This window comes from Amblyomma americanum, chromosome 2 (genome assembly GCF_052857255.1).
Source record: "Amblyomma americanum isolate KBUSLIRL-KWMA chromosome 2, ASM5285725v1, whole genome shotgun sequence".
In the NCBI taxonomy this organism is placed as follows: Eukaryota; Metazoa; Arthropoda; class Arachnida; order Ixodida; family Ixodidae; genus Amblyomma; species Amblyomma americanum.
In genome coordinates this window covers 46,054,329-46,075,576 of record NC_135498.1, presented here as the reverse complement: position 1 = coordinate 46,075,576, position 21,248 = coordinate 46,054,329, and the positions used below count along the sequence as shown (strand labels likewise).

The following is a 21,248-nucleotide window of genomic DNA, read 5'->3' as shown; positions in this document are numbered from 1 at the left end:
AGTGCTCTGGAAATATGACACACACCACGTGCTCATGTGCAACTATGGAAGGCAATCAACCTGTCAGAGGCATTTGACAGCAAATAAGGCTTTGTGATGCCTTCCAATATGCATGCTGCAATCACATTCCCCGAGCACAATCTTTTGTATTACGTACTGAAAGTTGCCAACAGTTTCATACCGTAATTGAAAACCTAGAAATTCTAAATTACAGTAGGAGAAGCATCTTTCATGGTCACTACATGCCCGTGATTCAGCACTCTACTTCTATGTTTTCACCATCTAAACACCCTCCAGCTGCATACGTCAATGCTCCATTGACTCTTTCATGCACCCGTGTGCAATGCTCTACAAGAAAAGTCTGCAGTAGTCTCTGCTATCTGCAGGCTTTCTCATAGGCTCCTACCACATGGAAAATATCTCAGTGCCTATTGACTCACTGCCTCAATTTGAATAGGCTGGTGCCACATAATGGGTTTGCAAATGATCATAACAATCTTTAAGCCACATACTGATGAGCAGACTTGAATTGACCACGCGTAAAAAAAAGAAATCAAAATAACTTAAAAAAAGATTTCTGCTTCCCATCATACTCATTGAAGGACACACTGCTCTTATAAATTAATTTTTAATTTTTAAGTTCAAATGGCAATTCCACAGTGTCAGATGTTAAACGAGTGGAGCCATTTTTGTTGTGTACCAGAGCCATGTCTGTGTGTTTGGTCACCAGTCTTTGCCTCTTGGTGCATTTTGCAGCTACCAAGAACCAAAATTGTACCATCAGAGTTACATTAGTATCTATGGACAAGACATAGATGGTCACTCATTTGCGGCAGTTTCCCTGGACAAAAAAATGGCTGTGGTTTAGCTCTGGTTAAACCTGGAGTGACGCAATCGCTACAGCTCGCCGAGTGTAACTCGCTCAGTCGAATTGCAAAGTCAGTCTTTCGCCGCTCTGTTTCGCTGGGCGATCCGTCATCATCTTTGTCCGTGGACGTGGATTCACTCCCCCCCTCTCGGTTTCGCTGCCACGCCGCCGGCAGCTGCTCAGCACCAAGTGACCAACCACGTGACAAGCCATGAGCTCGGAGCTCAAGGAGTGCCACGCTGAAGGCTTGAAATGCTAGCGTAAGGTAGCTATCACTAAAAAAAAAAAAATGAAGGGAACATCTAAGCTCCGCCTTAAGGGTTTGACGCAATAGCTCAAGGGGTTTACGCTCATATATGCCAAATTGGTCATTCTCTACTCTACATTCAAAAATCTCTGGAAGTCTTGATACCACTCCTGGCACATTGGTGTAGCAGTTAAGTGATGCGGCACTGCTCTGTGAAGCAGGTGCTGTTATTGGCGGGCCTTGTGCATCCCAGATTGCTCTTCCTGAGCAGCCAATCATTAACTACCACCTGCTATCGTGGGCAGTTTGCTCACAATCCGGTGGGTAGGTAGTGATGATGCTACAATATCACATGACCTAGGTAGCCTGTTTGCAACCTAGTTAGCTTCTCTGGGAATTTTCTGCTCAAGATCAACAACAACATCGCTGCCCACACTGGATTTTCTGCAACACGAGCTCCTTAAAGCTATCACGTTAAAAAATGTACTACAAATCCTTTTCAAGCAAAGTGCACAGCACTGCCTATCATCAACGTATCATTATGATTTGAGAGTTGTGCATAAGTATAAGATATTTTCCCAACTTCTGCCCGCTAAATTGAGATCTCCTATACTGTATCACATGCTTCCTGTGGACAGCAGGCATATGATGGTGTGCATCAATTCATGTTTCACCACTTCCTTTGGAGTGGCCTGCAAATTATGTTATCAGGCATGCATACTGGGTTACCATTAGAGAGTGCCTCCTCCTTCTTTTCTGCTAACGGCCAGGGGCTGTTCTAAAAAAACTTACACAGCAAAATGTTTTCAGCAGTAAAGAATGCCACATAATACCACAGCAACCAATCTAAATGTGTAAACACGCAATCCTGTTCAGTTTCAGTGCCTGCAAACTTCGTGGAGAAAACACATTCGCAAAGAAGCCAAGTGACCTACAGAGGGCTGAGTAAACAAACACGCTGCACAAAAAAAACTGCTGCCACACACCTGAACCACTCTGCGTCATCCACTGCTGCTACCTTTTCATGGGCAAGACTGGCAAGCTCCTCTCTCTTTTCCTGATAGTTTTTCAAGAAAAGACAAGGAAGCATTTAGTGCTGTGCACAATCACAATCAACAATTTTGTGCATCAGTGAAATGAACAAAAACAATCAACTTCACAAAAACAAAGTAGTTCAGAGCAAACCAACTCCTCAATATAGCAACGGCAATCTAAACACTCACAAAGCTGCAAGACAGGTCTCTAGAAAACATGGCAAGAGAAGCATGCACAAAAGTGATAACTGGTTTCATAAACAAAGCTTAAAGAGTTAACCTTTTATACTTTAAGGGTTAACACAAAATGAGCTACCGTAAGCTTGCCACAACCATGATAAGGTGCAAATACCCTGTAGAGGCATGAAAACAATACCCCGCCACTGTACATATATGTGAATGGTAAACACTGAGAAGCATGCCCTGCAAGATTATTCTTCAGGGTAACTGAAAGTATTACTGCTATGAAAGCCACTTTTGGTGATTTCAAGGCACCGTTAGAGAAAAGTAATGGTTGAGGTATCTTGCAATCCAACACAGACATCAGTTTCCCATGTGCAGCTGTCAATTATGCTCACACATTTTACACACTTGAGTGATACAACACGTGACAACCCAGGTGCAAAAGATTTGACTCTCTACTCAGCACAGAAAACTGCAAATGCAAAGGTGGTCACAGTTATATAATTGTGGCCTGACAGAAGGTTCAGTGCACATAAACTAAAATCTCAATACTTCGAAGTTGCAAAACCAAAGAAAAATTGAAATAAACAGAGCCTTGAGATCAGCAAAGCACAAAACTTTCAAATGTACTGATCATTCATTTTATAACTGCAAGCCTGGATCTATCTATTGCCAGCAGTGCTAATTCCCTTCTGAAGAATAAGCACTTGACCATTTAATAGAAGAGTCTGGCGAGCGGCACAGCAGTGCAAGAAACCCTGCCGACAAAGACCAGTGCGCTAGCTTGAGCCTGTTATCATGCTGATAATGTGGAGGCAGTAGGAGCCACCACCATCTCTGCCATGTCTCAAATGATACTGCTGCTCATGGGAAAGATCATTCAGAGATTCTCCCACATGTACCCTCTTCCTGCCTGCCCCGTCATTGCCCTAGGAAGCAGACTCTGTCCAAGCCTCGTGTGAAGTCAAAATTGCACAAAAGCATGCAGGGAAACAGAGTGGCAGTAATGGGTGCACACTGCAGCCCACTAGTGCAGACCCACCTGTTCGTCGGCAGCACGACCTGTAGGCTGCAAGAACCACTGGCCAACAACCCTCCTTTCTTTTACCAAGTTCTCACAGATCATATTTCAAGTCACCCAAATTTCGTCATGAAAACCTTCCAAGATACTAATATATACAGTACCTAATGCTCTCCACTGCATGACATGGAAAAACTTGCTTAACTTTGATCACAGATAGAGTAATCCCTCGTTATAACGAAATCGCTTTACCCGAAATATCGTTTATATCGTTTATATATTTTAGGTCGCATTACTTGAAGTGCATGAAGAGCTTGACCCGCTTTGAGCGAAGTGGTGAACAGAGGCATCGCCGCCGCGGCAGCGACTCTTTTGCGCATGCAGTGTCAAATTAATACAGCCGATGAATTAGTCTCAGGCAGGCACAGAACAGGCCACAAAAGTACCAAACCTACGACCGATGACCTGCCTAGTAACGAGTAAGCGAGTGCCGAGTGCCCCCAGCTGTTTACAGCGGATGCGAATGGAAGCGCGCCCGAACCGGTCGTAATAACGTCGCTGGTATCCCCTGTGATAGAATCTAAACGAAAATGAAATTTTTGTGACGCTTTGCAATGCCAGAAAACCGTGGTCTCTTGGTAGCCGAAAAGTGGCCAAAAGACTACGGGCAGACTTGCGATGTAGCATTCCATAAAGTGTGCTTGGTGAGCAAAATTTTACCGCTCTAAAGAACATTTCTGGCACTGAAACGATCCAAAAAGCACAAAAGTGTCCCTCCGATTACGAGCCCAATCACGCTTGCGAGCAGCGAGCGAGGTGAGCTTTTGGCAACAAACTTAGCTGCTCCCTGGCTGTCGTAGTCGTCGCTAAGCCACATTGGCCACATTGTTTCACATCGGCCAAAGCAGACGAAACTCTCAAAAGCTTTCCAAGAGTTTTCGCTTCAAACGAGAAGGCGACCCGCAGGTCATGCTTGCAACTGTGAACAACGGTGTTGTCGAGCTGCTGCTTGGTCGCACGCCCTTTGCCGTGTTCGATGCGAGGAGCTACGTTAACAAATCGGGAATACGACTTTGGCGAAGCCGGTCTAGAAATCTGCTTGCCGCTCATCATAATCGGCCTGCATCGCAATAAAACACCGCCCTAGCTTCGTTGCCATTTTGACGGTGCAAATAGATCGATAACTTGCCGAAAACATGAAAAATCCGAGCGTAGCCAGCGGCAAGTCAGGCTATCAACATGGCGGGTCAACACAACCACGGTGTTTCCCCGGCGATTTTCTCTAGCCGGTCATGCTTGATTCGCGCCATCCGATTAGACAGTCTGAATGCATGATAGGGTCATTTAATTTTGTTCCAAGACATCTGTGAATGACGCGGACGCGACGCTGCGCGAGCACCGGCACTGGAAGCGTAGAATTACACAGTGTCGTCGACAACGGTGCGCCGAAAAACTCAATTGCAAATTTCACAGCTGTACACATCGGAAAAAAAAAAACGGCCCAGTAATCAAGCGAAGCCCCTATTACAAAACCGTTCAGTTTTCACGATCGCGCTGCGTACCTACAATGATGACCCCCGCCCCTCCCCGCATGAAAGCAGCCACCACTGCCTTCAAAATAACCCGAACTACCCCGATAAAAGTGGCCACTGCCTTCGCAATTCGAAATACCCCAAAGGTTGAATGCGACCACGGCCTCGTGCAATGCTTGGTCAGATTAGAGCAGGGGTTGCACGCGCCCAGTAAGAACTTGAAACATTCAAAGCTCACTGCCTTTTTTTGCACCTGAATAAAGTTTTGCTTCCCTGAATACATTGTATTTTTGACTTCCTCGCCGTTGCGGTGCCATTAAAGCTCGACTGCTTTAGATTTTCTCGGGTGGACGCTTGTATCGAATTACCACTTATAACGAATTTTTTCGCCATCCCGCTGACTTCGTTATAACGAGGGATTACTATATATTTAAAGATATGCGAGTTGGAGTTAGTGGAGATTTACTGTAATTCCACTCATAAGAACAAACAGGAACAACCACTGATCTAGCAGCAAACTGCTTTGCAAGACAGTCTTCAGAAGAAATGCATGGTCAAAATGCACTGTTTACTTTCTTACCTAGCAAAATGCTGAGCAAAGTATCCACCACAAACTTGCTGAATATTTAATCCATACAAAGCATGAAGTCCGCCCACTGATGCTCACACTGACACACCCACCCACTCCCCCAGTAAGGCTACACATTGAGCCGATTATTTAAAATCAGGGCTGAGATACTGATCAGTTAACTGTGCAAATGAGTAAGGCTTCACCACGATCAAACTTATTAACCAATTGTTCTACAAGAATTATTTCAGATAAAACGGCAAATGGAAAGTGCATTGTTTGCTGAACAAGTCAGTAATGTTGGTTGATGTTTGGGGGTAATATCTTGTCAAACAATGGACGACCAAAATGCACAAAGTGTGCCTTCTCAAAGTTACGCAAGTACATGCTTGAAGTGAATTTATGCATTCAAGTAGTTTACCTTTCACTGCAAAAGAATATGCCAAGCACAGTTACAATCTCTTTCCTAGCAACGTGTTTAGCATGTTTAGAAAATGCAATGACTGCAGACTTGCACTTCTAGCAAAGATAGACAAGAAGGTGGCTGTTATAAGCATACGGTTCCAGAGAATGATTGAGAACACTTGATATGCAGCAAGCAAGCCAAAAAAAAACTCTGCTACAGAAGTGTGCGCGATCTGTGCCCGCACAACAATATTCTCGGTTTTTAAGGTATTAAAGGTTATTAAATTATTTGAGGTAAAACTGCGCCCAGTGCTGCCTGATAGGCACAGATAGCAAGCCAATTTTGCAGGTTTTGCGCCTCATATTATTAAACAACTGCATGCCATCAAATGCGTGCAAGCAATTCAGCCAGCCCCTGGCCTACCTGCAGCTCTGCTTCCAGCTGGGCAATCTGTGAGTCCTTTTCGAGAAGCAGCAGGGCAGCCTTCTCTCGTTCTTCAGCCTCCATCTGGGCTGCAGCCAGGGACTCCCTGGTGGCATGAGCACAGTGTAATGTACTCAAAGCTCATTAACACTGCTAGCACAACTACAGCATTAAGTCACAGAGCAGTGAGTTGCAGTAAGCGCTTTAGGCTCCCCTTGAAGTTATGCTTTCTGCTAATTAACATGCGAGCACACCACAGTGAGTACATGTCATTGTGGCCAAGGATCATCAAAGTTGGGCAGACTGAGATATATTTGCAAAAGGTCCTATAGCCAGGCTATGTGAGATCCAAACACAACAAAAAGCTTCAACTGTGCAGCTAACTGCAAGTTGCAATTAAGAGACTGTTCTGGTAAGTGTGGAAAAAAAAGATCACAAATAAAAGCTCACTTGAGGGACTCTGCTTCAGCCTGCACTCGTGCTAGGTCATCAGCACTATCAGCAGCAAGCTGCTCAAAGTTGGTGATACCACTGCACAGGCCTTCAATTTCAGCCTGCAGGTAGAAACCAGAGATATTCAATGGAATTCACACATCCTGTGAACGTCCCGCATCTGAAAAGGGGTGTGGTGACATCGGCTCCTGTTTGCTGTGCGATATCAGCGCACACAAAGGAATTCCATGTGACTGGAAATAATTCATACTGTTCATGCACTACGGCATTCCTCACAGCTCACATGCAGCTTCGGAGCGTTGAAACTTCACTTACCATACACAACCGCCAATCCTAAGCTCTCATGCCCAAAGGAACCATGGGAAACAGCCTACCATCTGCTCCCCGATGACAGAGCCCATTCTTGCGCACTCCGCAGACAGTCTCTGAACTTCTTCTTTCTTCCTGGCCAATTCGTCACTCATTTCAGAGGTCAGTACCTGGGAGCGGCTCCAGTGATCATAGAACAAGCCTGTTTGGGAACAAAAAATGCCCCACCATGCATTGAGAATGAATATTTCTGCACAAAAATGCTCCAGACTTAAACTCAACGAGCCCCCTGCACAATAACAGCAACAGCATCTCTCTCCTTTTGTAGACGTTACATTTGAATAACAAAGCAAATAATATTCTGCACAGAGCTCAAATCTACATCACCTCGATGTCATCTTCCCGAGAGAAGATTGGTGTATTTTTCACTTCTTTCTCTATGTAGCTGCTTTGTTTTCTGACTATTCACAACTTGCATTCTGATTTGTCACACAGCAAAGGCAAAGATATTAGTACAATGAGGCCCACCATGCACATTCGAAGGTTGCAGACATCCATTATTTGTCACTCTACTTGACACAAGAAAAGGCTATTAGAATACATTTGTCTAAACAATAACGCTAAGAGCGCCGTCGGGAGGAAGGACCCGAACCAGTCGGCTGCAGACTCAAGAACAGGGTTTTTTTTTCTTAATCTCTTGTCATTGTCCGAGTGCCATGTCGAAGCCCGAGCATTCTAGCATGCGGCTCGTGTCACTCCGTCATTTTCAGCCGCTCCAATCGTCCAGAGAGGATGCTGCTAGAACCTAATAATGTGAGTCACCTTTGGGGGGGGCTAAGACAAAAAAGAAAGTTCTGGAAAGTGTAACTACCAATAGTAACACAGCCTCGACTTCTAGCATCAGTTTAGCTAATTGGCCGCAGCTCACTTAAATTTTCCATTATGGAATATGAGAACCTGTTGACAGGTGCATTTAAAAATGCCATCCAGCAAGAAGTGGTGATGTTTGCAAAAGCTGGCAGCACTGAGAGCCAAACTGCAAAAAAAAAATGTCACAATGGGCTATTTTCAGCTGCCATACACAGCAACAGCGTCACAGCTAGCTCTATGTACAAAATAAGTTATTAGGTATGCATTTCCTATAACTCCAACAGCAGTCCAAATAGCACTAAAAATCAAGCGTAGTACATGTGTTTTCAAAAGTGTAGGCATCTTCCTGCAGCCAAGGATGTCAGTGCACCTTGTCTAGAAATTAGAAATTGGTTTTTGGGGAAGGAAATGATGCAGTATCTGTCTCATAGATCAGCAAACCCTGAAAGGAGGGACTAAGAGAAGAAAGGAAGAGGTGCCATTGTGGAGGGCTCCGACCACCTGGAGATCACTTAACGTGCACTACACATTGCACAGAGCATGGGTGCCTTATGGTGTCTTCGACTGGTCGCTTTAGATCGCTCTAGAGCGCTCTGAGAGGCGACCGCACATTCGGCTGGTCGAAGCCGGCCGCTCTGACTGCATTCGGCTGGTTCTTTCTGAGCGCTCGCCTCGAGCCCAGAGCGCTGTGACGCGCTCCGAGAAAAAAGTCGGAGCGGCTCCGAGATAGTCCACGTGACAGAGCCACTTCCGCCATTTCGCGAAACCGGAGCGATGCCTCGGCGTCCGCTGCACGCAGGCAGAAACAAGTGTGGGTTTTTTTGACGCAGTAGTAACGTCCTTGCTGTGTTGTGTTTTGTGGGTGCCACGCTGTGTGAGACAAAATGTCCAAGAGGCGCCGGATAACTACGCTGTGTTGCTGTTACATGACAACAGCGATTCCAGCAGCAGCTCAGACGAGGATGACAGCCTGGCAGTGCTATCCAGAAGGCGATGTTCGAAAAATGATCGTCCCGTGGGACGGAAACCCGGGGTAGCGATCGATACAGGCTAAGCGGCGACCGCGATGCAAACTGTGTACGGCCACGTGTGGCTAAAGGTAATCAAGAGACCTTACGTGTGGCTACTGCTGACATCAGTAGCGGTGCCACGTAGTGGTTCCGGAAGTTATGTCCCCTTCTGCCTCCTGCGCTTCCGCTCTAAAAACTCGCTGGCCATTCGGCTTGACTAGTCTCTCTATGCGCTCAGAGCAAGAGCGGCTCCCACTCTGCCAGATCCTAACCGGATAGTGGGAGCGACCAGTCGAAGACACCATTAGAGTTTCGCCTACATCGAAACGCAGCCACCGCGGTCGGGTTCGAACCCGGGTACTCCGGATCAGTAGCCGAGCACCCTTACCACTGAGCCACCGCGGGGAGTGGCACCTTGCCTAAAAAGAACACTTAGCACCTGCTTATACAGAAAGCAAATTTAGTGCAATGACTAATGCCTGCTTTCTAAAATGAATGAAACCACACAAATCCACTCTGCCATAGTGTTGCAAGAAATTTACCCCAAAAAAATGTAGAATCAAATAAGGTGATGCATGGAATAAAGTTAAAAGTTTTTCTGCTAAAGGTGCAGCCCCAAGATTGACAGATCTCCTGGGGCCGTATTCTGTACCGCTCTCTAAATCGCTCTCAATTTCGAGAGCGTGACGTCAAAATAAAAAACACCGCAAGATGCCAACCACAGGATCAACCAATTAGCAGCAGGGTTGCAGTGGCTCTGCCCCGGAATGTGTATTCCCACGACAAGAGACCGTAGGCTAACGTTTTCCTGTAAAAATGGAGTGAATAAAAAAAGTATTGTTTTATTTTGCTAAGAAACTGTACTTGAAACTCAACAACACCAAGCAAAACAAGAAGTGTTCTCAGTTTTGCAATGAAATTTGCTTTAGCGTAACTCTCATTGCCATGAGGGCGCGCTGGCAGTGATATCGTGTGAACATGGCGGCCTGCAAGAAAACAGCTGATTCCATGGCTACTTCCTGCTTTTTGCGTGTTGTCTAAAATCAAGGTATTTTGCGGATCTCTTAAGTGTGCAGAAAAATATGTTTGAAGGCAGTGAATGCTACGGACCTGCCGAGATCAACTTACAAGGATCGGTCGGCTCGAAAATCGACGAAGACAACTGTATTTTCGGTCGGCGCCTACTATGGATGGCCAAGTGACGACTCGTGTTTATTTCTCTTTAGAAAATACCAGAATACCATGAAGCAACACACAGAAGGAACTGTCGACAGACAGGTACAGCTCTGATAGCTTGCAATATCGGTGCGGGAAATGACAGCCGACACGGCCTGCCTCTGTGACAACAATCAGTCTTCTGCCTCGAAACTGCCACAGTCCCAATCAATCCAGTGGCGCCATACCGCGGCCGAATTGTTTTAGATGGGACTTGCCATGCCTTGCGCTCTCGAGAGGCTAGAGGTTTTTGTCTTCATTCTCGCTCGAGCTCCCTGCTGTGTCTGGACGCCTAGCACGTCTAATTAAACCTGGCTTTGAGTGCTTCGACCGTTTATCGGTGACATAACCAAATGATCCCGCCCACATTGGGCCGAGCACTTGATGTTCCGTTGGTGGTTTTGTTTGCTTTGTTCAGTTGATGTTCAGTGTTGCGGTATTTTTTTTTTTTTTTTGCCTGTGCAAGATGCAGAAATTGCGATGTTTATGCTCCGCTTAGTTTGTTTAGAGAGTAAGGAAGCACTTCATTTGATAACTTTGCTATTGTCACCAAGGAGAGAACAAGCTTTTTCCATTAACGTCATTTGCTGATCTTCTAATAGATCAAGGGTCAACCAGGCAAGAAGTTGCTTGTATGGCTTGTGTAGAGGCTAATTGCAACAGGGCAGAAAGTTTAGCAAATTTGTTCACATTCACTCGTACACAGCGCTTGAATTCTCCACAATGCATGTGTAAAGGCAATGTACAAGTTTGCATATGATCCAAGGCAGTGAGGTAGGCAGGACAGGGCAGTAATGTGTAATGTGTAGGGGCGTGTGAATTCTGAAATTTCCAAATATGAATCGAATACGAATATGAAGAAAAAATGGCTTCAAATACTGAATCAAATATCGAATATCTGTTCAGTACAAAAAAAAAAGAGAAAATGATAAACTATCATGTATTATAGCCCTTATTTTTTTTCAAAATGTATGGCCTTTGCAACTTAAACAAATCTAGACTGCCTCAGTAACGTATAGAAAAACATCATGTGCGCAGAAATGTATATTACTTGATTAGGCAGCATAACAGTATCCAAATGTAATGAGGTCATGCAAAACAAAACCCATAAAATGACGAGAATCTCAACAAAAAATAACGTGATGACTAGTAAAACCTCATTCATTCAGAGTTCAAGGCAACCGGACCGAAGGCCTTGATTTAATGAATTCCCCGTGCCCCTCCCCCAAATGCCAAAAATGTGAAGATCAAGTAAGGCCTTATGAGGCGGCTCCATCGCGCTAACACCTGTAAGCCCGTGGCGAGCCGCCCGTTTTTGAGTGCTGGAAGAACAACACAAATGCAAGCAAGGGGCCGGGGAACATGCACTGGCGTCGGAACGGCGAGACCGTTTCTAAAAAGGAAGAAGAAATCACCTGCGATGCGCCAGTCGGCGTCCGAAAGCCGTGCCAAGCTGGGATTGGACTACCGGCAAATGCATGAGCCGACAGTTGCAGTTGCCGTGGGGCAGCAGCAAAGCTCAGAAACTGAAACTATGCGGCCGGGATATTTTTTGATCTAGCGACAGAAGCCTTCCGGCCGTTGTCACACCTGCTGTTACGCCCACTAAAGAGGTGCACGGGTTACAATGAACCATGCAATAGGCAGAATTTTTACTGGATCACTTGCCCTATTGTGACAACTCGACACGTTTCTTCCGGAGGCTCGCGAAATTCCGCAAGTAAGCTTTCCCACATAGCGTAGTTTACAAAACGGGGTAGCAGCAATGTTGCCGAATCGTGCCGAATCCTCCGCCTTGGAGTGCCGCCAGAATGTACATGTTCACGCCACAGATCTGAGAAAAAACACGCACAGCATGAACTTACACTCGTTGCCGAGGCCCACAATTGTAGCCGAACTCATGCAGTCAAAAACAGTGGCCGAGGTCTACTCACTGTCATGTTCGCAGCGTAGAACCGCTTGCGGCTTGTTCATAGCACTGCCTCGCGGCTCCCTGATGGCGATGAGGGTGCAACTACACACCCGACAACGCCGGGGATGCTGCCGCGACGAAAGTTTAGGCAAAGGAAGCCCTCCTTCAACGCCGCCTTCTCTTTGGGTCTCCCCGGAAAGCGAACACACCCCTTCTGCGATCCAGCGTTGACATTGGTCTCCGCCACTCGCCACAAACACTAGTTCACAGTCGGTTGGGCTGCGCCGATATTTTCTTCATGTCCTACGGTGCCTTAACACCCACCAGTGGCAAAGAAGCACAGTGCGCCCAGCACCAGCCACTCCACTGACAGCGCACTCATCCACACACTCTCAGTTCAACAGCGAGTTTGTCGCACAGCCACTCTGCAGTCTCCTTCCTAAGTCGATGCATCGAAATTACTCACCCCGCGCGTCAAAATGGTTTTCATGCACCCCCCTACACCACTGCTCGCGAGGCCACCCGCGTATTAGATGCTGTAAACAGCCGCCATTTTCGCTCACAAAGATTGTGAGCGGCTTAAGAGCTATATTTTCCGCTCTCAGTTTTAAATCCGCATAATTAGGCGCGCAACGTCATCACTTCAGCCGTGTTCACTACGTAAATAGCAGCCACTGGTGACACAAAAACCGTCGGCCAAGGCCGACCAATAGGAGCGGGCAATATGGCGGCATTGTGAGCGTTTTATGATTGAGAGCGGTACAGAATACGGCCTAGAACAAAATGCGCATCACACGCCCATCATTCTGAACACAACTAGACACTAACACTGAGATGTGCCAGTTATCCAAGAATATTGCAACACCATCTTTGCCTGCAACATGCACAAAAAGAAAATAGAAATGTGGAACTCACGGATTTGTGTGCGCTGCTGTAACGCTTCCTCTATAACACTGGAACCAAGACGAAGGTTAGCAAGCAATGCAGTGAAATATATATGCAATCTCCATTCACACACGTGAGCTGGAAATCAGACTGCAATGACAACTCACGTCTGCAAAGTGGCCTCAAAAGATCCTTGAGCATTTGCGCTTTCCCGTATCACTTGCTTCACGGTATCCATGACACTGGTCAGTTGATGGTGTACTTCCCGTGTTAAGTTTTCGGCAACATTTTTATGAATCGTGAGGTCATCTTCAAGAATTTCTTTTGCTTGCTATAGGAATAGAAGTGGATGCCAAGCTTAATACAGCTATTATATCTCCATGAGAAACCATGCTAGCTAGTGTGAGAATTTGTGTATGGAAACAACACGCAGTTAGAGTACAACTTTTCTGAGCAGGCAAAAAAGAAAAAAAAATGTAACCCACATATGCTGTTGGCAAATGGCATTAATTAACCGACCTGAAGCTCATTGTAGTCTTTCAGTTTTTCTGCAAGGACTCTGTTTTCAGCCATTAGGGCATCTGGAAACAGTGCAAAATGGTCACCATTATTTGTCAACGTATTATGATGCAAATGCAGAACTATAATACACAGTAGTAAAGGTCATGCAGCGACACTGCAAAAGGAAATGGCATGGCAACACATTGCAGCTCCATTGCAAAGGTATTAAAGACTATACCCTCCAATAGCAATTCCACTCTATGCACAAGTCAAAATAACTTCATGGCATTAAACAACACGCGAATATTTATGAAAAATCTCTATTTAGTGTGCATGCAGTTATATCTGTATGCTTCCCAAGAGCACCCTTGTTTCAGAGTGCACCGTTCTTAGTACAGTTTGCATGAGTCAATATATCCATGTGAATGCGGATATCATACAATTCAAAACACATTGAGAGAAACAGAAAAATCAAAACTTCGACATTATATGTTAAAAAAAAAAAGAGGATAAATTTGTAAGTGTACCTCTCTCTCCCCTCAGAGCTTCAATAGTGGTCTTTGCCGCTCTTTCTCTGCAAAAAAAGAAGCAAGGCTGTCAGATGCCCAAATAAATTTGTTGGGAAAAGATAAAAGCTGTATTTTGTGAGAACAGATCTTCAATATAGCTGCAGCCAGCCACCTGAATAGATCCTAAGCTGCATTTGAAAAGGTAATCAGGGGGATAAAGTCCCATGATGAAAAAGCAAGAAAATAAAAAGCAAAACAAAATATACATTGGTATTCAAAAATTTGCATGGATGGGAACAAACATCTCCTGAAATTCTTTGCAGAGGCACTTGTCACCAGAGTGCAAGAAAAAAGGATAAAATGAAGTTGCCCCTTCAGACAGCAGAGCAATGCACCCAACATATATGCTTCCTACTTTCAGTGGTGCTGGCCCAATGTTCTCAGGTGATCTTTACGTCTTTTTCTGCCCATTCTACTCTGTCAGTCGTGCTTGAGCTAGTGCCTTTATCCTAATTTGGTGAAACCCTCTCATTTATATGTTACGGCCATTAAAAGTAAACATAATGTAGGTTTCTATCACAACCTTATAAGAAAGGATTAGGTTTTGTTGAATCAGTATAGACTCGGCCTACGCCCATATCACGGCTGAAGAAAGGGATACAGGAGACAACTGCTAAGACAGATGAACAAATATACTTTGGGTGCACATCTTGGCCACACTACATGCTGAACTCCCATGCTGAAAAACTTGACACTACATGCTGAACTCCCATGCTGAAAAACTTGCAAGTGCCTTGAATAATGGCTGTCCTCACAAATGAATAAGCTTAAAGATACCACCAGCAGGCAAAATAGAACTCAGACATATTGGTAGCACGTTCTTCGTTTTCCCTAATAGTAACCACACACAGAAAAACAAGAAATGTTGAAGGTTATTGGTAACAATCTTTATCCTGCAGTGGAGTCCTTATTGAAGGTGAAAACAACACATCAGGGGTGGGATGACAAGCTCGTGGCTGCACTGAACCCTGCCCAACTTTTACCTATCATGCAAGGAGCTGCACTCATCACTGAGCTGCTGCACGGCACTGCCCAAGGCTTCAAAAAGTTTCAGGGCCGACCCATTGTCCAACTCTGACAGGTCGCACAGCTTGCTGGCCAGCATTCGCAGTTGTGCAACGAGCTGGTCCTTCTCCTCCTGGGGTCAGGCATGACAAAAACAAAAGGTATTTTAATTGCAACCACATCTGAGCGAACAACAGTATAGAGATTACTCATGCATATGGTGTCAGTAGCACAGAGAACCTATATGCAGGCAACTATGACTGCAAAACATGGCATTCGAACACATAGTCAGTCACCGCTCATATTATCACTTGGAAGCCTCAAGAGTGTCACAATTTTTGGAATAAACTGATCAGGAGGCCCAGCTCGCTTTAGGCTGCAGGAATATTACAGCACTGCTGAGCAAAAGCAGGAAACCTGCTTCTGCTGCTCAAATACTGGCTTCTATGTTGGAGCTTTTAGAGGGAATGCTCTGCTCCATGTAAAATTTGATCTCAGATTCAGTTTCCAGATGACCTTGAAATAACCTTGTGATGCCTACCACAGGAAAAGTGTGTAAGCTGCATAAGGTGTACCATGTCTACAAAGTTCACCATGACCACTCTGGTCCACTATGGTGATATGATCTTTGATCTTGACATCTGTCCACCCCCAGAAATTGGCCCATTTACCAATGAAATTTGACCTTGGCAAATTTCAACCAAAATCGATGTCTAGCCACAACTGACCTCACACAACACTATGGTGACCTCCAAATTTGGCCTGGGCCACCTCAAAAATTCGGCCCATACAACCCCAAAATTTGACCATGTCATATTTGGACCAAAATCGATGTCTAGCCATAACTGACCGCGCCAAACATGATGGTGACCTCCAAATTTGGCCTGGGCCACCACCAAAACTTGGCCCACCCCAGAAATTTGACTTTGGACGATTTGGACCAAAATCGAAGTCCAACCATAAATGAGCATGACCGACACGATGGCAACCTCCAAATTTGGCCTTGGTCATTTCCAAAATTTGGCCAGAGCCACGCCAAGAATTTTACCTTTGCCAATTTGGACCACATGTGATGTTCAAACGTAACTGAGCAAGCCTGACACGACGAAGACCTCCAAATTTGGGCCACGCCATTGAAAAAATTTGATCTTGGCAATTTGGGAATGCTTTCGCACTACAATAGGTTTAACCAAGTTGAAAGCTTGACCATCTTTTTGTTCAAAACTTGCAAACAGTGTGCCTGCAAGTACACAGAGTTGCCACACGCTAACTTCCACAAGCCTGCCAAACCAAGAGAATGAATACAGTCTCTATAGGTTTAATTACTGAGCTGAAATCATGATGAGCATACCTTTTCAGTTCTATGCTGGAGTACCAGACTTTCCTTGTCCGCAAGCACATTTGAATGCTCTTCAACAAGGCGCTGCATATTCTGGCGGCACTCAGCTGTATGAGTGAGAGAGTATGAACAGCAGTTAGTCACTTCATTGAGCAACAGCATGAGTGAGGCTGCCGTATGTGCAGTGTCCAGATGGTGAGAAATGCCAGGAGTTCAAGCTGCCGCATACCCACAATACACTGTACCACACAGTTCTAAACCTTATCAGCACCCAGGGATCAGCAAGAAAAGAAAACTCAATGCAGCCATGGGAAAGATGTGCTGGACCTGGTTCCTCAAGAACACGTTTTTGGTGTCTGGACTTTGGGTAATGCATGTCATTCAGAGAGCGATGAGACATCGCCCAAAGTGCAATACCACTAGGTAATTATAAGTGGCCATGCTATTACGTATGTCAGTAGAGAGCTATTGCACATTAACACCAACAGACAGATATGGCAATGTCTAGTCGTGCATATTTAGGCAGGCAAGTTAATGTCTACTTCTGTCAATGGCACTCAGCCCAAAACCAATGAAAGGACTCTTAAAGCTCTCATAGTAGGGACCAGAAAATTAATTGTGAGTGAAATCAAGCATCACCATTTTGAGCCGTTAGTGCAACCATCCGCAGCTGAAGATCATTGAGGCGGCCTCTCAGAACTTGGTTCGAAGCCTCTGTATCCTCGCAAACCTGCAACTGCATGTAGAAAGTGGTCATTTCATTTAGTTGAAGTTTGTGTATTGAATATACAGTACACAAAAAAACACCTTGCAATCTTGATGCCACAAAAATATGACTCCTACAAAAAAACTTTTGTAGTCCACAGAATACCCTCCTAGTTTTCTGAACATGGCAAGTAGCCATAGTAACCCCATTTTTGCCTAAACCTCAATGTACAGAAGCAAAAATAAACAACTAATTTCATTCGGTATGATAGGTCTAGTGCCAAAATTGTAAAAAAAAATTGGTGAAAGTAAATTTAAATAGTGCATGGTTTTAATCAATTAGCACAGCACGAACCTTAAATGATTAAGTGCGAAACCTTCCTCAGGATCGTCCTCATCCTCTTCTATGCTTATGGCATGTAAGATTCAGATATAACCTAACCTGTCCTGTTTTTATGCTACGTGTAGACAGAGTTGGTAAGCGAATGGCAAAACCAACTACAATACCTTGATGCCCAATTCCTTTTTGCAGCTCTCGAGCTCTGCAGACAAGTGTCTTTTCTTCTTGCGCCATGTCGCCCCTGTAAACATGGTGGAGGATCACAATAAAACCAAGTGCAGATGCCACACGCAGTCTGCCGTTGGATGGCAACACCGATATACCAAGGTGCACCCATTCCTTCATTCATGCAAAGCTGTCAGTTAAGTGACATATCTTAACCACACTGCCTTTCATTCACTGCATTCTCTCCCTTCCCTTCAATCACAAAACTAGTGAAAAATAAAGAAGTTTGTCCAAAAGGAAACTCACTAATAGACACCATTTTAGCATGTGCATCTTTCAGCTTCTTCTTAGTGCAGTCCAGGAAGTTTGGAAGCCGCTGCAATGAAACAGTAAACTTTATGTTCACCTTCAATGCAGGCACTAAATATGCCACCACACCGTTTATGACACCTGCACACTATAAGCAAGGCTGTAAGTGCCACCTGCAGTATCGTGTAACACCAAATTACAGCAGATATCCTCTACAAATTAAAAATTTAAAATAGATCATCTTTATTTGAAGGAAAGCAAGCTATGAAGCAAAGGATATGAGAATCTAGAAAAAAAAAGGCATAAATTTTAAAAGGCAACCCCTTCTGATGAGCTGATTTTCTCAGGTCCGTTCATTCAATAAAGAGTGATATATGAATGAGGTGTTGCCACTCCAACTTCTGACGTGAGGCTGGACTGCATTTGTAAGGAGTGAGTAAAGGTCATCAAGGGGCACTCAATAAAAATACCAATCAGGTCTTGCTCTATCTCATCTATTAGAAAACTGGTTCATATTCATGTAGTGTACCCAGTTATCCATCATCCAGACAGCACCAATGGAGGCCAAGGTTAAACAAACAAGCACAGTATTCGTCCAGCAAAGAACAAACAAACGACTAAAAATATGCAAGGGCTACGTACAGTGTTGATTTCTCTCAGTGCCTTGATTTCTTCTGAGAGTGCTGTATTTACTTCGTAGCCTTGCCAAAGGGGTGAAAGGAAGAAGGGATACCATGTAAGTGAATGTTGCCACTTAGCAGGCCCTAGCTGTCGCTTCATGCAAAATGCTAGAATTAAAAAAAACAACCTTGCAAGACTGGTGGTGGCCTGCTTTCACCACTGAATCCGCAAATTGCCAACAACATACGTTGAATTGGACTTGCTCTGTTTTACTTGGTTCTTGCTAACTCCTGACATACCAACTTTATACTTGCAAAAGAAAATACCATAAGGACAAACTGGGAATCCTGAATGGATCCATCTGGTTCCAGCTGGATCCGAACGCAACCAGCTGGACAACCAATTGGATCCAACTAGACTCAATAAACACAGCATTCAAATTTGTTGGTCTCATTGGATCATACAACTGGTTTTGCAGCTTCCAACTGTCTATTCCAATTATTCTCCCCCAGCTTGGCAATCCAACTGGGAGAGCTAACGCCAATTGGAATTTGTTAGGAACCATTTGAAATTTCCAAACCAGCTGGATGAACACAACAGGTTCATAAGATTCCAATTGGACATCACAACTTGGTCTTGAGACTTTCCAGTTAGAAAATTCACAACAGTGTGTTTGCTAGGAATTGCAAGCTCCAAGTGGTGGTACAACTGAGCCTACTAAGACTGGGCATTCCAAGTGGTTTGAAATACGCAAATGGAAATTTTCCAGCTGGAAGTCAATGACTACACTGACTGGTACATATTGACATATTGCTATCTGTTAACAAGGAACAGAAAACTAAATAAGTTTTTGCAAAGAAAGATATTAGCAGATTAAACTGCTGAATTTTTTTCTTAGTTTCCATCATTACTGTGGGCTTGGTTAAGTGAAATAACTTAGCTCAACAAATAAGCGCCGTTGGCTCCAGCACGAGGGTGCCACCCATATATGGAGCATGTAAGTGAGGGCAAAAGCGTGTTCTGTGGATGTATGTTGAGATTATGTTAATTCTGTGCGATGCGGACTTGTCTGTTCGGCTCACTTCCTTAAAAAGTTAAAACAAATCTTGCAGGTGCAATTAACACTGGTGGATGGCACCCTCGGGGGGTTGGCGGCTAAGAAAAAAAAAGGCACAGCTGAAATAATGCCAAAGACGAGACGTTGAAGGAAAGACACAAGATGCAGTGCTGGCAAATTTTACACATCTACTGCTCAGTGCCCATCCTCGCAAAATATTCGAAGCCTCCTGTGTCTTTAGGCAAGGCAATATATGCACCCATGCATACAGTAAAGCTGCTTGATGAACTTTTATTTATGAAAACAAAGACTTAATCTTTTCCTCTTTTTCCTTCCTCTATATTTCTGCTAACCCTTTACAGGCTTTATCATTAAAGGGACACAGAGGAGAAATTGAAGTTGGCTTGTATCGATAGAATAGCAGCTCATGATTACAAAAACGCCACTCTTACTGAAAACAAAGCTCTTGTAATGTAGAAAATAGCAAGAACCAAAATACAGGTGTCGCCGCCACAGGCCAATCTCGCAAGTACAAGCGTGATGACTTCCTAGGACAAGAGGTGCCACCTTGAAGGAATTTTCCTTACTTCATGGAAGCCACGAATCTCCGAGGCTGGCAAAGGAAGGTTGCGCACCACACCGCTAGCCGTCAGAAATCACGGAGTCTGTGTTTACGTCACGTATCACGTCACTCCGTTCTGTGACGTCATAAGAGTTCTCGAGTTTGAATCAGAGCGGCGGGAAAAACTTTCTCAACTTCGAATCCAAATTTCTTGAAATAAATGCATCTTTCGCGCCCGGACAAGCGGCAACAAAGCCATGAAATGCCGAACTATCAGATTTTGCTAACAAAAAAAAAATGATAGAGTTCTCCTGAGTGTTCCTTTAAAGGGGCTCTGTAAGGGGCTCCAATAAGGTTGCGGTATGCCTGTGATGTTAAAGGATTCCACTTCACAAATATCCTTCAGCAAGAATTTTTTTGATGCACTTCATAGAAGACGAGTTACCTCCATTTAAAATTTGAATTTCAGCAGCTTCCCGCCTTTCCCTTTTCTCTCGTCACTTTTTGCACGCTGAAAGGCCGGCACTCCTTCGCTGGCCCCATTGCAGGGGGCAGAGCTTCCTGACCTGCCAGAGCTACGCCGCTATAATGCCCACAGCCATGGCACCTACCTGATGTCTAAAAGAATCTAACCATTAGCAATCGTTGAACAGGTATAGGCAGGAGCGGTGCAACAGAGGAGGGTGCGAGCATGAAAAAGTCAGCGAAAAAGCTTGCCAACTTTTGCGCATGATTGTGGGTTCTCTGCTGCATGTAGAAGTGTATTATTTGGCTCAGGTGTTCATGACAACATGATGGCAGTGATACAGTGGATGTGCTCTCCTCAGAAGGTGTTTCAGAGCTCCTTTAATGGAGTATTTGCACCAAACCTATTGTCGCATGTTTTCTGTTTGGAGGATCTTATACACGTGGATCGGAACTTGAAATTGGCCTTTCCCTGTTAAATAATTTATGACCAAGTTTCTCTCAATTCTGCTTCAGTTCTAGTTTCAACAGCTAAGCAGTGACTGTATGATGCATAACTTGCCTTAAGGCCACGTGATGGCATAAAGAAATTGCTGTATTATATAACTGCTTGTTGTTTCACTTTCATTCCAGCTCTTGGGGCTAACTAACACAGCAGTCAGAGTGGAACCAAT

The 21,248-nt window shown here is 44.6% G+C and overlaps 1 protein-coding gene across 10 annotated transcripts in view; it reads right to left on the bottom strand.

Annotated features, from left to right (window-relative positions):
* The window catches only part of LOC144121162 (uncharacterized), an 80,265-nt gene that overhangs the window by 50,605 nt on the left and 8,412 nt on the right, over positions 1–21,248 (bottom strand). For all 10 annotated transcript variants that reach the window (XM_077654162.1, XM_077654165.1, XM_077654166.1 and 7 more), the window contains exons 6-19: positions 18,512–18,570; positions 17,867–17,936; positions 17,563–17,636; positions 16,990–17,086; positions 16,363–16,457; positions 14,990–15,144; positions 13,965–14,011; positions 13,456–13,517; positions 13,104–13,267; positions 12,967–13,004; positions 7,110–7,246; positions 6,733–6,836; positions 6,283–6,388; positions 2,102–2,172 (exon numbers count right to left, since the gene is read on the bottom strand). In XM_077654162.1, coding sequence (XP_077510288.1) covers positions 2,102–2,172; positions 6,283–6,388; positions 6,733–6,836; positions 7,110–7,246; positions 12,967–13,004; positions 13,104–13,267; positions 13,456–13,517; positions 13,965–14,011; positions 14,990–15,144; positions 16,363–16,457; positions 16,990–17,086; positions 17,563–17,636; positions 17,867–17,936; positions 18,512–18,570 — 1,279 coding nt within the window. The remainder of the gene's footprint in view (positions 1–2,101; positions 2,173–6,282; positions 6,389–6,732; positions 6,837–7,109; positions 7,247–12,966; positions 13,005–13,103; positions 13,268–13,455; positions 13,518–13,964; positions 14,012–14,989; positions 15,145–16,362; positions 16,458–16,989; positions 17,087–17,562; positions 17,637–17,866; positions 17,937–18,511; positions 18,571–21,248) is intronic.